Source organism: Lepus europaeus, chromosome 20, assembly GCF_033115175.1.
Source record: "Lepus europaeus isolate LE1 chromosome 20, mLepTim1.pri, whole genome shotgun sequence".
Lineage (NCBI taxonomy): Eukaryota > Metazoa > Chordata > Mammalia > Lagomorpha > Leporidae > Lepus > Lepus europaeus.
Window position 1 is genome coordinate 30371086 of NC_084846.1, and position 17705 is coordinate 30388790.

The 17705-nt window shown below is 42.6% G+C and overlaps 1 protein-coding gene across 1 annotated transcript in view; it reads right to left on the minus strand.

Moving 5' to 3' along the window:
• SKAP2 (src kinase associated phosphoprotein 2) overlaps nucleotides 1–17705 on the minus strand; it is a 176766-nt gene that overhangs the window by 6880 nt on the left and 152181 nt on the right. Inside the window, exons 10-11 of the mRNA XM_062178813.1 lie at nucleotides 15668–15745; nucleotides 10226–10338 (exon numbers count right to left, since the gene is read on the minus strand). Coding sequence (XP_062034797.1) covers nucleotides 10226–10338; nucleotides 15668–15745 — 191 coding nt within the window. The remainder of the gene's footprint in view (nucleotides 1–10225; nucleotides 10339–15667; nucleotides 15746–17705) is intronic.

A 17705-nucleotide genomic window follows, 5' to 3' on the forward strand; every position in this document is an offset into this window, starting at 1 on the left:
AGCCCCTGTGATATTTCCAAATTACCCATAAATATTACAGTCATAAGGAAACAAGACACATATTTAAAATGCATATTTTTTTCAAGGCCAACTCTTCAGCCTCCTCAGTTTTATTACTTCTGCTTAGCAACTTCATATGAATCTTTTTCATTTCCCATATATCCATCATTTTAAAAACTCTCTTAAAATGCACACCAGGCTTTAAAGGGGGCGGGGGTGCTGTGGCACAGCAGGTTAAGCTGCTGCCCAAGAAACCAGCATTCCAAATGAACGCCAGTTCGAGTCCCGGCTGCTCCCCTCTGATTCAGCTCCCTGCTAATGCCCTTGTTCTCAAGGCAGTGGAAGATGGCCCAAGTGCTTGCTCTGCCACCCACGTGGGAAATCAGGGTGGGGTTCCAGATTCCTGACCCAGCCCTGGATGTTGTGGCCATCTGGGGAGTGACCCCGCGGATGGAAGGTCTCTGTGTCCCCCCTTTCTCAAATAAGTAAATCAGCCTTAAAAAAAAGCACAATGCAAACTTCAAAATCTGAGTGTCTTCCTTTCACTATCTACATGCAAAGTGCTTGAATCTAGTTTCCTAACCTGTTAAAGGAAAACATTAGCACAATATCTAAGGTCCTCCATGATGGCTGAACACCACCACTTAGAAACCCACTTGAAGACACTAAGTTTCCTAGTGGCTCCTGAAAAGCAACTTCATTTATAATTTACCATGCACATGCGATGCTCAGTCCCTCTGAGAGGATCACTATTTTTCCCATTTTGCCCTGTGAATTCTATCTTTAAAGGAAGGAGATAAAGAACCAGTAAGAATTTAACTTTCAGAACACATTTCAGTTTATAGTTCAGATCCAAGACACATTTAATTCACATTTCTACACCATCACGTGAAAGCAAACAGTAAAAACTGATATTCACATTTAGGATTCATAGTTAAATGTTACGCAACAGAGATTCATGTTGCTCGCCCACTCCACTCAATTACAGCTGTCGCCACTCTGATTCAACCCTTCAAAACCTTGTCTTGGATCACTGCATTATCAGCTCTGCCTCCCTGTTGTTCCCAGAAATCATGATCATTGGTTTACCTTGCTGCCCATGAACTTCAACCAGAACCCTACTGCATTAACCTATAAATGCTGCTCAGCTGGTTCCCACCCTCTAGCAAACCCGCCCAGCACTGCCTTGGCCAGCAGGCCCAGGCTCTGCATCACCCCAGCCTGCCCTGTGCAGGTGCTCTCTTCCCACCGAGCTCTCCCCACCCTCAGCCAAAGCCGACCCAACTCGTCACTCAGTTATTGCAAGTTGTTCTGTTGCACCTCTCATGTCAAGCTCAGCATTTATTCCTCAGTGAATCGTATGCACATTCATCTTATTCCTTCTACTAAAATAAAATGCAAAATTAAATGAAGGCCTTGCACTGAATTTGTAGGCCTCACAGGGCAGGATGTGTATAAGGTATTCAATAGGGCCTAGCACTGTGGTGCAGTGGGTTAAAGCCCTGGTGTGCAGCATTGGCATCCCATGTGGGCACTGGTTCGAATCCCGGCTGCTCCACTTCCGATCCAGCTCTCTGCTATGTCCTGGGAAAGCAGTGGAAAATGGCCCAGGGCCTTGGGCCCCTGCACCTGTACAGGAGACCTGGAAGAAGCTCCTGGCTTCGGATCAGTGAAGGTTCAGCCATTGCGGCCATCTGGGGAGTGAACCAGTGGATGGAAGACCTCTCTCTCTCTGTGTCTCTAAATCTCTGTAACTCTATATTTCAAAATAAAGCTTTTAAAAAAAGGTATTCAATAAATAGTTACTGAATGGTGAGCAGACTCAATCTTCCATTCAGATGACGCCCTAGTTAACTATCCTAAATGTTTTCTTAAGAAATGTAATTTCCAAAGGAATATCTTTTCCTTTGTGTATGGTAGGCATGTTTAAAGAACATTTAGTAATGGGGCTGGCATTGTGGCATAGTAGGTTAAGCTGCCACCTGCAACGTCAGCATCCTACATGGGCACCAGTTCGAGTTCTGGCTGCTCCACTTCCAATTCAGCTCCCTGCTAATGCACCTGGGCAAAGCAGCAGACAATGGCCCAAGTGTTTTTGGCTCCCACACCCATGTAGGAGACCTGAATGAAGGTCTGACTCCTGCCTTCAGCCTGGCCCAGCCCAGCCATTGCACCATTTGGGTGCATTCTTGTGCTCTCTCTGTAACTCTGCTGGTGTTTCAGTTCCCTCCTGTTGTTCCTAAGGATCTGTCTTCTCCTAGGAACTACAGTCTCACCCCAGTTCTGCTGCTAAGGATGTGACCTTGGGCAAACCCCAAGTTCTTTAGGAATGATTTTCTTTGTAGTTCTCCTTGAAATTCCAGAATTATCCAGCCACATATTTAACGTAAATTGGTAAGTCTAATTACTACACAGTTGGGCCATCACAGAATTACCGTTATAAAATCTTTTGCTGTAATTACTATCAACATTGTTTTATTGAGGCCCTTACCTGCCACTACTACACTTGTTATATAAAGTTGTTGAGGTCAGATACCAGTGCAGGTTCTAGAAATTCAAGTGAGAATTTTTTTTTTTAACCAGTGCTAAGAAAAGTCAAGATCCCTCCTTTATGGTTAAAATGAATTATTAGCTCTCTGTCTCTCTCTTTTGGTTTGGCTGCTAAGAAGGTCAGGGCCAAGGTGAGAGTTAACTGCAGAAACTTCCCTGTCTTTTAAAGTCTCCTTAGGGGTAGGCTTTTATGATGAGCCTCAACTTCTTTACCTGTACATTTCTGTTATTTTAAGAAGTCGGGATTGGTTCCTGTTTTTAACTGTACTTTGGTAAACACATATTAAGCATCTATCTGTCACGAAGTTCAGTAGTAGGAGTACAAAAATACTTAAGACACAGTGTTGACCTCAAGGAGTTCTGAGAAGGAGAGGAAAATGCAGATAACCACAGTATCGAATGTTGGATGAGAGTGAGTCAGTCCAGTTTGTGTTTTAACTTTTTTTCTCAATTAAGTACCCAGAATACTTGATGCTGGGCACTTCTCATACAAAACAGCTTTGTGTAACTCACATCTTTGGAGCCACAAAGTCCAAGAACTGGCAGGCAGGGAGGGCTCCCTGGCAGCACGGCAGCCCGGTGAGGAATGGGAAGGGTGACGGCCAGGTGTAGAAGGGGCCAAGCACATGGGGTGGCCTCTCTTTAAAATGAGCCCCTCTCAAGAGAACTCTTACTCTGCAAAACCAGCATTAATGCCTCCCAAAGCTCCCAAGCTTCCAGCACAAGATCCTTTGTGGGACACATTTAAACCACAGCAGAAGAGAAAAGAAATTGATAGGAAAGAGTAATACGTGGCATGTGTGAAGACCTGGGGAGATCAAAGGACGTGCTGGACTCAAGAAAGACCAAGCAGCTGAAACTACAGATATGAAAAGGTATAGGAGGAGGAAAGGGGAAAGTGCGTGAGATGAGGTGGGAAGCCTGGGCAGGAAAGCTCAGGCTGGTTTGGTTTCCCACAGGTTTCCCTGGCTGCCTACTCTCTTCCAAGGTCAGGGAGGGTGGGATACAACCACCTACCCGTTGCCATCACATGGCCATTCTTCGTGATTTTTAGCCTAAACCCAGAGAAAAAAAATTGGCACTCATGTTCAATCAATGAGCCCCATCCATACAGTGAAGTTCCAGTTTAATTTCTAATTCCGTATGAAATGTTCCTTAACTGGCCCAGGTGTTGCTGATCTCTCCTTTGGCCTTCTGCAGCACCACATCTATAGCCTACCCTGGGGTACGTTCTCATTTTCTACCTCATGGGGTTAGGTTTCTCTACAGCTCAACAGCAGGAGCCTTGAACGAAAGCCCATCGGCAGATCCTTGGGATCCTACTCCCAATAGTGCTTTGCATAACAAGTGTTCATCAAATACTTGCATTTGTTGATTAGAAAATGTAATAACTTTGACCATTTATAAAAGATTTTCTTAAATTTTTTTATTTGATAGGGAGAGACAGAAAGAATGAGAAATCTCCCATCTGCGGGTTTATTCCCCAAATGCCCACAAGAACCAGAACTAGGAAAGGTCAAAGTCAGGAGCTGAGAATTCAATCCAGGTCTCCTGCAAGGCTAGCAGGGAACCCAATTATGTGAGCCATGACCACTGCCTCCCAAGGTCTGCACCAGCCAGGGGCTGGAGGCAGGAGCTGGAGCCAGGAATGAAAACCAGGTTCTCCAAAATGAGATGCCAGTGTCTTAACTGCTAGGCTACTTTAACTTTGCTTCTGGCAAACACCTGATTGTTCTAGGTTGACTTGAACCACGTAGGTCCTATAGTCTGGCTTCTCCGCAGCACAGCCCCCTCCACTGTGGCCACTCTGACGCTAACTGTGGGCTTATTCTCCACTTCTCCAGACATGGCAGGGGCTGAGCTGCCAGCCTGCCTCCCGTAACAACCCTTTCCTGTCATCTGCCAATACTGTTCTGGAATGCATCCTGCACTGCACATAAGAGGAGACAGGGAAGCAGGGGAACATGCAATGTGAAGAGGTTACAGAGGAGCCCCATAAGTGGAGCCAGCAGGGTTTCTGACATGGCTCTGTCCCTAAGCTGCATTTCACTACTAGGGAGAGGTGGGTTGGTACTAAGAGGTCAGCCTGGTTAAGGCTTCCCCTGTACCTGCACCTACAATATCCATACTGACAGCACAGACACTAAATGCTGTCAGACCCAAACAAATGCAATCCCAAGGGCTAATGCTCTTCCCCAAAGGCCATAACACAGAAGCAGCTCCGGGTCAGCACTGCAAGTTTCACATTGAGATGTACTAGTTACTCCTCAGCAGTTGGCCATGCTATTTTTGGCACGATGGGTCATATGGTCACAGATGAAAAACTAAGATAGCTAAAAGGTAACTCCTTTCCTCTGCCTGTGGAGCTCAGCAAGACTTTCAATAGGTTTCATAAAAAAAAAAAAAAAAAAAAAAAGAGCCAAAGAAACTGAACCTTTATATCCTCAAGAGGAGAAGCAAATGGTCAATGACAGTCACACAATCCACCAATCACTAGAAAAAATCAATCAGATATAAAAGGGGGTACTGCATGGAATGCCAACCAATACACGCCAACCAGTGTGCTTTTCTTGTATATCAGTGAGCACTGTCCTAACCTGCATTTCCTGGTTTTGAAAACAAACAAACAAAAAATCCTCAGAGGCCTGAAAAGTGTTACATACACCCTACACTAGGGAAAGTATCCTACAATGCTTAATTCTGTTACTTTTTTTTAACAATCATACACAGTAATATGACTCTTGCCTGCTGAAGTATAGCTTGTCTGTTATCAAATCTCTAAAAATAATTTATTGCTTTAAAAGTAAGGAGAAGAATGTGGTTAGCAATTTACTGATAAGGACAGATTGAAAGATAAACTAGCAGGGGACGTGAATCCAGCAGAGCAAGGCAGAACAACATCACCAAAGAGGAATGCAGGGCCATGGGATACGCCTATGCTGTACAATCTGGATTCTTCCACTGAACTTATAACATTTTACAAATGTTATAAACATGATTACATGGTTCTAGGACACCACCATTAACTACAACAGTATGCTCAGGTTTTAGGTGGTAATGAAATTGAAATGCATGATTTTAAAGCAGCTGATTCCTAACACAAATTAATGAATTCATTAATAAAAGGTTCCTCAAATATTATATTTTCCCTACCGAATGAACCTAAAACAAAGCCTTGTGTATCAGAGTTAATTCACTAACAATGCAGCTGTCATTAAAATCACAATTCCACTTTCATCCATGGATATAAATATGCTCCACTTTTTTTTTGTAGGAAAAAAAAATTCTAAATCTCCATGAACTATTGAAGTGTTTTATTTTAACACATAAAACAGCAGCAACACTATATAAAAAGAACTGTAAAGCAAAAAGTTACTGGCTGCCTTTTTAGGCCAGCAGTATTTAGATTTATTATTAGTAAGGTTCAAAGGTCAAAACTAAGAAAATGCGGGACACTTGGAAAGAGGGGCTCGCTCAGCCAGGGGTCACATGACAGCTGCTGACTGCAAAATGTTAAAAAAGAAGGGGGAAGGGCTGGGTGTCTGCCCACTCTTCTTTCTATATGGCAACATTTGATTTTCACTGAAAAAGAAAAATAAAGGTTAGGATTTGTATAATTATCAGAGCGGCCTAAAATATATAAATCACTCCCCAGGCTGACAGGGCACAGCTGAAACCCCATTTAAACTTCCTTATCAAATAAAAAAGAAGAATGAATTTTAAAATAAGGCTCTATTTATACAGTGATTTCTAATGAACATAGCTTAATCCCTAAACTAGTTAAATGTTTTTTGCCACTACGTTTACAAAAGTAAACACTCCTTATTACAATGCTTGTCGTTTTATTTCTTGGATTGTCTAAATATTTACTTATATTGAAAGAATGCATCGTCTTTAAAGCCATTTTGTGTTGCCTTTTTGAAGAGTATTTTCAGAACGGACAGACTTCTGGGAGGTGAGTCAAATCAGCGATGATTCAGCATTTCAAACCTATAAATCGGCTCATTACTAGGAGCAAGCTGTGTTTCTTTAAACCCTTTTAAATGGTTTTATTCTTTAGAAAAGTCATGGCATTAATTTCTTTACAAAGTACACATTTTCTATGTCTTCACAAATATTATGTTAGATTCCTTAAAATGTATTCTTCCTTATGTATGCAATTCTACATTTGATTCAGAATGATGAGCAAAATTTTTCATGATTAATACTAACACTTTATTGACATGAGATGGGAAAGTAATAGCCCATAGCTAGATTTAAAGTTGAATTTATGGCACCATTCTGATTGGGCACATTAGCTGCAATTACCTGCACCACTCATTCTGAGCCACTAGATGGTGTAAAAAAATAAATTAAAACAGAAACATTCATCCCATCACCACAAAAATCTAAATATGACTCTGAGAAAAATTAAACAAATTTCTAGGCACATAACAGTGCTAGTGATCTCTAGTACTTAGCATTGGCCCTACCTGGATCTAGACAGAGCACCTTTTGGGTAATATTTTAAAATTTTCTTTTACTAAAAATTCTGAGTGCTTAATTTGCAGTAATACCAAGCATTCAAAATTGCAATCATCATTCATATATTAGATGAATTTATTATATTAACTTATGGTCTGTGTTTGCCAAAGATTTTGAGAAAACTGGAAGATGAAACCAGTATAAGATGATTAGAGTCTTCAAAGAGTCCCATGCCAGCTTGTCCAAAGCAAGGTGAAGTAGAGTCTCCACAGACACAGTGGCAAGAGAACTGTCTCCCAACAACCAAGCAACAGCCCGGAGTATGTCCAAATTCCTGAACTGTCTTCTCCGCTCATCCTCGCCAGATCTGCCCCGATGACTGCTCCAGGTCCACCACTGGGCCACGGGGTATTTAATCACTGAGCCAATGGTGACCATGTGCTGGCCTATGAGGCCTGCTTTAAAACAAGCCCCAGCTGACACACCCATCTCTAGAGGGTCCCTAATGAAGTGCCGGTAGTGGTGGAGCTCCAGGCCTTGTGGAAGGCTGAGAGGGGAAGTATTTTCGGTTGGTTATCTCTCAAATAATAGCCTTTAAAAAGTTTAGATGCGAGTGCATGCATCCAGTGAACCGATTCTATGGTCAGGCTTCACAGATAAAATTATAGCCTCCAGAAAAGAGATTTGGGGCGGGCAGTGGGGTGGGGGGAGCTATTCCTCCAGAATCCCAGTAGTAGGAGTCACACCTACAATTATACTTGTTTAAAGTATTTTTTAAACTTATTATTTCATCTTATTTGAAAATCAGAGAGACAGAAAGAGAAATTGTCCATCTTATGGTTCATTTCCCAGATGCCCACAACAGCCAGGCTGGGCCAGCCTGAAACCAATAGCCAGGAAATCACTCTGTGTCTCCCAAGTGGGTAGCAGGGGCTGAAGTACTTGAGCCATCACTGCTGCCTACTGGGCAGGAAGCTACAGTCAGAAGCGGAGGTGGGACTCCGCCCAGGCGCTCTGATGTGGAACGAGAGCTTCCCAAGCAGTGTCTCAGCTGCTGCCCTAAGAGTCCACCCCAATCATGCTTTGAATGTCACGTGAGTGGAAGACAGCTTTCCGAGGCAACGGCAGCCACGCCTGTGGGAATGTGGCCATTTCCACAGCCCAGTGACGTGGCTGGTGGTTCCACCCCAGCTTTCAGCGACAAAGGCAGCCTGATCCACACAGACGCCCAGAGCTTTCTTGGTTTTGTTTTTGCAAGAAGGGTACAGGGCTACGTGTCACTGGCCCCCACAATGTGAGACTCTAATTGGAGGCCAGTCAGCCCCCTCATTTCACACCCAGTTGCCGTGAAGTAAATTTAGGAATGTGTCCAAGGAAGTTTCTTAACCAGAACTGAAATGATTCACTTTTATTTCCGTATTAAGTAACAACAACAAGCAAAAGCTGCTGTTTTAACTGAAGACAATTTAATATTCAATAATGGGTTTCATCAGGAGTGGTAATGCAGCCCTCTACAGCTTCCAAGAACTCAAAGTATCTTTCTGGGAACAACAACGAAAACTAGACTAATGAGCAGAAGGCTAGAGGAATGAGTGACCAGCCTTAGCTCCGGGCATCTTAGCAACGATCATGGTTGGCCGCATTTACCTGTTAAAGACCTCTTTCTCCTACAATCTGTAATTGCTTATCACTTCTTTTTGGGTCCCTGGTGCCCACAATGGGTCCTGTCACCTGGTGGGTGCTTTACGGTGGTTTCATATTACACAGAATAGAAGGGAAGGGGGGGTAGGGAGAAAGGATTGGGGATGGAGGCAGGAAGGAGGGGCATGAGAAAGGAAACAGAGAAGCACCGGGAGTGGAGACACCCAGTTCAAGTACTGACTCCGGCACTTTGTTGACCCAAGACCCTTTATCTTCGCCCATCCTGAAGATCCTTCACTCCAGTGCTCATTTGCTGTGTTATGATTTTGTGTACCAGTCATCTAATGCTAAACTGCATATGTGACCATATTTCCAAATTCCCTGCTGTGTTTAACAAGTCATATTTTCTTTCTGAGAAGTCCAAAATGTTTCTCCAACCAAGAAAGCACATTAAACTCCTGAACTTATGATTTCGTCAACATTTTCCTATTCACATTTCAATGTTGTTAAACAAACGTCATTTGCTTCCAAAATAATCTCACAAAATAGACAGAGGGAGATTTCCTTTTTTAATTTCTATATCACAGTAGGGCAAGGTATGAATTTTTTTTTATTTGACAGATGAGTTAGACAGTGAGAGAAACAGAGAGAAAGGTCTTCCTTCCACTGGTTCACCCCCTAAATGACTGCCACAGTCAGAGCTATGCCCGATCCGAAGCCAGGAGCCAGGTGCTTCTCCTGGTCTCCCATGCAGGTGCAGGGCCCAAGCTCTTGGGCCATCCTCCACTGCCTTCCCGGGCCACAGCAGAAAGCTGGACTGGAAGAGGAGTAACTGGGACTAGAACCCAGTGCCCATATGGGATGCCAGCACCACAGGCGGAGGATTAACCAAGCGAGCCGTGGCTCTGGCCCAGGTATGGAAATTAAGAGAGGTCACACTGTTATCAGAAGTATAACTACAATAAGAAACTTGCCTTTTAGATATAATGACAGAAAGACTCTGAATGATGCAGTATCTTCAGATGCACAAACATTTTATATGAATATGTAAAGATGAGTCACAGCAGTATACTTTGCCATTGTGTTTACAAAAAAAAAAATTACCCTGACTTGTCTGAATAGAAAAACATTGCTTTTAAATTGTCGGAACACCCAATGTATTTACATAAAGATGAAACACTTGCTCTATAAACACAGTTTCCAGTAGTGAATGGCAGACAAAATCAGAATAATCACACAGAAGAATAAAAAGGAAGAGGAAAGAAAAACATAATAAATAACCTGATACCTTACAATGTTAACTTTCACATAAGTATATTGTTTCTGGAGAAGGCAGCAGGTGGATGTGAGCCAAGGGCTGAAGTGATAGGTAAACACTGTGAAGCCGAATCCTGTTATCTGATTGTGTTTAAAACTTGATTATAGTTCACTTGACAAAATAATTAATTATTGTGAACTCCCAATTGTTAACCAGGATCTAGAAGAATTCCAACTGGCATCTTTCCCCTGTGCTGTCAACCCAAGAGCATGGAAAGCGAGCTCTGTGTTTCCCTTCTGGGCGCCATCTTACCTTGCTGAGAATGTAGATCACATCACCACGCTTGAAGGAGAGCTCGTCCGCAAGAGCTCCCGTGCAGTCCCACAACCCCTGGTAAAAATTAGCATAGTCCGTGCTTTTATCTCCTAGAAGAGAGAGAGAAGAAAGGCAAGGAGTTAGGGCCTTCAGAAAGTGGACATTCATTTTCACATGAACCACCAGAAAGTAAAGGACTACCCAGACCACCAACACACTCAGAACAGTTCTGTCCTGCGCCAACGTTTCCCTGTGTCCACTCAAGAATCCTATTTCTTACTAACAGCCAGTTCGGACTGTTTTCCAAAAGACCTGCTTGGGAATCTCTTCCCTTTACTCTGCCTTTCATCTAAAACCTGAATTTGCAACATGCTGTCAATAAGCCAGCACCTCGAAGCTGCTTCCCAGCCCAAGCCCGCGGGCAACACGTTTTGAAGATGAAGTCTGCCCCTCTGTGTAATGAGCAATCCTCCTTGGGACAGATGCTGGGAAATAACCATCTCAGAAAACGCGGGAGAACCATCGAGGACCTAATGCACAAGAATAAAACAGAATCCAAGGAACCGAATTCACAGAAAATCTCAAACTCTAAAGCAGGTTAAAGAAAAAGCTTCATGTAGAAACGATACGGAGAGTCATTACGGCTCTTCTCTTGGGGACGGCTGGACTCAAAGCTTCTCCAAGTTACCTCGAAAGTCTTTGAGCAACTTGGAGATCGTCTGTGCTGAAGCTGCATTTTTCAACAGCTTTTTGTCAGCCCCAGTTTAGGACATTAGGCTCTGAATAAACATGCAACATACACGGAGTTATCAGCTCATCCTTCTAACGGCATAAGCACAATGGATGTGATGTGCTCAAACTGCCATACAGACCATTAACTGATTGATTATTTAGCGCTCTCCGCTCTGTAATACCACAATAAACTGGGTAATAAATGCTTTGTCACTTATACAATGTGGGTCTCCTGAAACACAGCACAGAGTTAAATACACTGGATGCTTTTGTTACCCTGAGAACTGTTTCCTGTTTTTAATTCCATGATAATTGAGTTTTGATGAGTTAACGCAAAAAGAATGCAAGTTATATCAATAAGATGTCCGTGTATTCGCCAGCCAAGCAGAACACATCGTGCCGACGGCTTCCATCGGGGGAGTGTCCTGTGCAAGGTCTAAGGGACAGCCGTGGGGACACGCGCTGCATCAGGGCTGTCCCCTTGGTTTTGTTACAAGGCTCTCGACCAGCAAGTTTCTTGGCAATCCCAACACAACTAATCATCGTAGCACGTCATCGGGGCATGCATCTTCCTACACACGGCTTGTGATTTACACAGAAGGTTGTTTATCAGAAAATTTACAAATTCTCTTTAATATCTAAAATGGTGGTTAAAGCCAAAAAAATGAGAGAGAATCTGAATAACACAGAGTCTGAAAATTCAGGAAGTAGGATGCTACTTTTCAATTATACTTTCAATTATAAACAAGGGCTAGAAAACACACAACCTAGCAAAATCTCCCCATTGGACTTTTTCTCTGGTTTTCAGATGGGGAGAAGGGGGAGGTGGAAAGGAGAAGGGGGCTGCCAGGGAGAGACAGACACTTTCCTTTCTGCTCCACACTGGCACTGAACCCTTAGCAGGACCCACGGAGGCCTGGGATCCCAACCAAGAACTACAAGGCTTGTGGCCAGCCTTCATGCATTTTTTTTAACCCATAGCATATATTCTATAAATGGACACTAGGGGGCACTCTGGCAGGCCAGATCATTCTAAACATTGTCAATTTTTTTTTTTTTTAGGAAAAAAAAATCACTTAATAATAAAGTGACTGATTTCCTTTAAAAACCACTTATTTAGACAAATAGAGATTTAGAAGTTGAAACATTCTAGTCAGATTAAATCAACTGCTAAATGGGTCAAATGTTGTGCCCCATGCAGTCCGTCAGTGTCAGTTTAAAAGTCAGGGAATTAGAGCAAAGAGAGGGTGACATCATTTCACATGCAAGGCCCTCCCCCACAGTAACTGGCCAGGAGGTAAAAGGATCTAAATAGCTGCTTTCTCTCGCCAAGGCTCCTGTGTGTTCCCCATGCTGCTCAGCCTTAGGCTTGGTCCAAAAGGGTGGGAGAAAGAAAAGTTGAGCTGGAAACTAGAGCAGAGGTTGCAGCTTCACCATGGGAGCCCCGTGGGTCTTCCCAGCTCCCCAGGGTGCTCTTGCCATTGGCAGGTACTCTCACAGTCATTTTTCATTCAAAAGGAGAGAAAAAGAAAATAAGGAAGAACAAACCGTATGGCGGTTTCTAACACATAATCTTTCCCACTTTGGGGTCTCTCTTCCCCTGGATGCACTTGGTGAAACTCCCATTAACACTAATGGGAGTTACAGGAGCACACAAGGAGAAGAGAGGCCCCCACCGTGTGCAAGATGCATCTCTCCCTAGATGTGCATCAGGAGCATTTCATTAAACCTCACTGCTGCGAAGAGGCAACGGAGCTGGCGACTCGGCAACACTGGGAGAGAGATGCATTTTCAACTGTGCTTTCTATAATCTTGTGATGTGGTTACTCAAAGAATAACCTCATTTCTGTGTCCCATACATGAGCTCTGATACAGAACAATTTATGTCATACAGCTATATATACATGCAATTCACTATTCATTCGAACATGCAATATGAGTTACAAAGCAGAAAAATCTCAACTTGGAGGTCTATGCTTTCCAGACTTAGTCTCCTTAGAAAAGTAACATTGAAATTCTTGACATGAAATCTGGAGCTAAAAATTGGGAACAGTTTTGTTCCTTAGGGAGCAGCAAGCTCCTCTGGTTTGCTTTTTAAATTTCGAGTAGAGTTAAATACACCTCCAAAATCACACACAGATAAAATCTCTAAAGCATAGGAGGTTCACAAAAGTTACGTTCACCTACACATGGAAAGATAAGCCATGTGAGATATGTAATTTTTAAATGAGGTAGAGCATGATATCATAAACATACATACTAAGATACAAATTAAGTCTGTTTTGTCTTTATGACATGGACTAATTTTCCTTTTCTATCCACATCATGATCTCTATTTTCAAAACTGCAAAAAAAAAAAAAATTGCCTTATATCATGCTTCTTGTCCTGAGAGGCATGAATGATCAATCAAAGAAGGCAAGAAAAAAAATAATACACTAGGCAGTCTATAAAGGATGTAAACAATGAACCCACTCCTGTTTTTTAAAAACATACAAAAATAGATCACTGGGCAATGTTAATAGAATTGTTATGCAAGGGTAAAGTAAACATTAAACATTGGAGATAGTCTTGCAAAGAAAGAAAAGATTATAAGAGCATGACAACAGATGAAATATATCATAATCAGATAATGGACACTCTATCCCTGGGTGTTACAGGTTTAAAAACTATTTTAGAAAAGTAAAGCACATTCTATGATATTTTTAAAAAAGAGATTCTTTATATATAAGCACATATATACAAATGCAAGATATATAAGCTTGGACATGAAGGTACTTGTAAGAAACACAAGATTGATTAATTTTGTTTTGCTTACATATTTTATATTAGAGAAGTCTGTGTGGTTTTTTTTTTTTTGTTTTTTTTTTAGTGAAACCAGTCAACATGAAAAATATAGAACATTCTTGAATAAGGTTAGAAGTTCATGTCATGTGATGCTCAGCAAAATAGCAATACCCTTGTCAACTCACTGCCCTGGGTGGCAAACAAACTTCTAGTCTGTGACAGCCTAGGGAAGAGCAAAGGTCACTGCTATGCAAAAGCATTAAAACTGTTGCTTGAAAAGAATTTCATGTCACTGAAGATAAGAATGATTGCAGTGCTTTATGGCGATTGCATGAAAAGCTACATCTACTTATTGCATTCCTTTGAGGAAAACCAATTTTTTTTCCCCTACCCTCAAAGGCAAAGATTTGGGAGATGGTTATTTTTAAAGGGTTTTTGAAAAATCCAATCGCTTGAAGCCAAAATAGCTGTATCTGTGGAAAGAATATCTGTAAGTGTCTACTTTTTATAGCCACGTTGAAATGTTTAAGGAAAGACAAGAGTGTGCTTTGGGGTGAAGCTTGTGGATGTGTTGCCCTACACAGATGCGCTGAAGCTGGTGCCGAGCACAGCCCTCGGGGCTCCACGGAGCCGCCGTGTTTTACAGCTGCACTGCACAGGACCCGAGTGCTAATATCTAATGACTCTGTCCTCGCTTCCTTTCTGAAGAAAGCAAACCCAAACCTTTTGCTCCTGCCTTCCTGTCCAGGTCCGGAATCAGGCCTCTGTTTCCTTTCCACATGTCACAGTAGGAAGGACTCGGGAAAGCCACTTCCTGAACACACACCCCTGTCCCCCCTGGCCCTGACAGCTGGGAAGAGTGATGTATGGACGTATCTGAGAGGGGAAGGTGACCCCAGCAGGACACGGGACGCCATGGCAGACCTTGCCCCGGCTGACACGTGGCTGTGAAGAGGTGTAAAGTCCTGATAAGGAGGCAGCCCTTCTCTTCTTTCTGTGTAAAATAATTGCTGGTTATCAAAACTGACCTCATTCTTGCACTGCAGATAGGCTTTATCTCTTGCTATTTGGAAATAACAACAAGCCAGAAAAGTTGTCCCTATCATGTGATTTCATACACAGCGTGTGCGGTTATTTTTCCAGTCCCAGTCGTAATTAGTACTTGGGGCCAGGTGCCAAGTGGAAATGGATAAGGGGACATCCTTCCCAGCCTCCTGGTCCACAGTGTCCTTTTCCAATTTTTAAGTTGCTGTCACTGGACTCTGGCATTTCTTCCCCAATTCATTTGCTTTCTGTGTTAATCATATGCAATGAAGATATGCATGGCCAACATTTAAACAGGCTGCAGATCAATTAGCGGTCTTAAGTTTATCTGATTTTTATCAAAGACGACAGAGCTGTGGGTCGATTGTCAGAGCCTGTGTCAAGTTGACCTTTTCAGAGATGTCTACATTGCCAGTCCCCTGGGCAACTTGTTGTCCCCTGTTAGGCTCTGAATGGCAGAAGTCTGTTGTGCTCAAGCACAAAGTATACACAGATGTCTATATTACATTCTTATAGGTTTGACAGCAACTGCATGTCGTATCTATAAACTGTCCTGTGGCAGTGACACTTCCTCAATGATGATAAGCTAATTTATGCAAGTAAATCTCCTTTGTGCAGAAATGAAAGCTAATTGAGTCATTACAAAGTAATTCAGGAAGGAATACCTTGTATAAATTGGCTTACTTTATAAATCCTTCTCAAGTGGTTTTCATGCATCCTAAATGGGACTAAGCAGCTACGCGGTCGTAAGGTACCAAGACCACACCAGGCGGTGGAGGGGCGCTGGGCAGGTATCTTTAGAGCACTGAGAAAGTGGCTTCAGTAAAACCCCAACCGGCCTTTCCAGGAAGCCCACCCCCCACCCCCCAAGGTTTTACCTGAACTGGGATGCACATCGTCCTGACTGGGCCTCCTTTGTTCCTCCATTGTCACCTCAGCCATGTCCTCTTCCTCTTCTGTAAACAAACAAGGTCAATGGCACGCTGGACGGTCCCCTCGCGGACAGCAACACAGTACTCACCCCATTCTCAGACCAAAACTACAAGCTCATAACTTGTTTTTCAAATGAAACTACTTAATCGTCCCAATCCTTCTTTAATCATCTAACACGGAACAGACTGCTGGTTATTACAAATGGCGACCTCATCGGTGGAACTGATAAAACTCAAGAAATGTACTAGTGAATGGCATATTTTGCCTAAAATATGTACAGAAACTCATCTAGAAAGATCTTAAACCAAGTAAAATAATACCCATAATTATACCAATATATTACATTACACTGTGTGGCAAGAATATCATAGATAAAATCATGGTCTCCAGCACATCAACATAGCAAGGAGAAAATATGTGATATAAAATTCAGTTCACTTATAAGTCATTAATTTTTTATTATATATAAATTTCCAATCCTTATTCTACAGGTGAATAAATTGAGATGCAAAATGGTGAAGTAATTCCCAAAGTGTGGTGTTCAAACTTGGGTTCCTGATTCGAATGTCCACGTACTTCATCTTACAAATCGTCATTGCTTTACCTATATTCTCTCCACTCTCCCATTCCATTCCTTCCACAAGCTATGGGAAATACGCATGATAAAACTACACCTGACAAGCTTTAAACAAAGCCAATAAGCTATTTAAAGCTCTTTCACACCCCCTAAAGTATTTTTACATTACCACTTTCCCTACCTTAGGGTTTACATACAACTTCTAGATACTTATAGTGGGACACCCATACACATGGCATGCCAAAGGAAAACTGGGCTCAAAAAGAAACATAACTTCAAGAAAAATCCAAAGCTTTCTAGGAGCAAAGGTGTGACATTTAGAAGAACCAGGTGCAGCCACACTGACGAGGACTAAAAGATGTGGTGTTGTGAGGGGAGGAGCAGGAAGAATGATGTCCCCAGTCGGACCAGCTGCTCAAGAGCCAGGAAGGCCTTGTCGTGGGCTTTCCTGAGGTTTTCATTGGGTGGCCAGTAACCGCAGAGGAAAGGCAGGCCCAGACCCCTGCATTAGGAAGGGTCCTCTGTCCCATTGTCTCAGATGGACTGGTGGAGAGACAGATCCCCACCACCACCAAGTCTAAGTCTAGATAAAGGGGAAGGAAACCCTGCAATGCAGGGACAGAGGAAATGGAATGGAAATGGTCAAGAGCAGTGACGGAACTTGAATGGATAAGCTTTGTGCCCGAGATATTGGGGGGGGGGGGGGGACCAAACAACCAAGGATGGCTCAAGGTTCAAGTTTAGTTGACTGAGAAATGGGCATATCACTACTAATAAAATGATCGCCAAGAGGTGGGAACCCCAGGAGCTGTTTCCACCACGAAACACTTAACACGCTGCTGAGGCAACTCCAGGAAGACGTCCAGGGGTCCGGAAGGTCTGCTGGAGGGGGCAACACTGGAGATGCATGCTTGGGAGCCTCACGCAGACTCTGAGTGGTGAGAAACCAAAACCAGCATTCAAATCAAGCTGGAGAGTTACTATACTTACACACAGCTAGAAGTAGTTTTAATTTTTGTAACTCAATTTAAACCAAATAATGAAAGCTACAATATAGGAAGAGCTGGAAACATCTGGTGTTTTATACATGTTATTGAGTCCAACACTGGCAACTTAATATGGTCCAAACAGTAATTAATTAACATAAGACCTAATAAAAATTCTAACACTAAGTTCCATCTCCTTAACAATAGTTACCTCACTTATTCCAAACCTCAAGGACTAGCTATCATAAATGGGTTAATGGAGTGTTCTCATATAAATTTTACAGGGAGAAGAAACAACCTATTATTTTACAGATCATTAGTTATTTAAAAGGTGGGTGAGAAAGCTTCCTAACTGTTCCCACCTTCTTTCTCTAGCACCCATTCCTCTGCTAATCTGGTCACAAGTTCAATGCTCAGGAG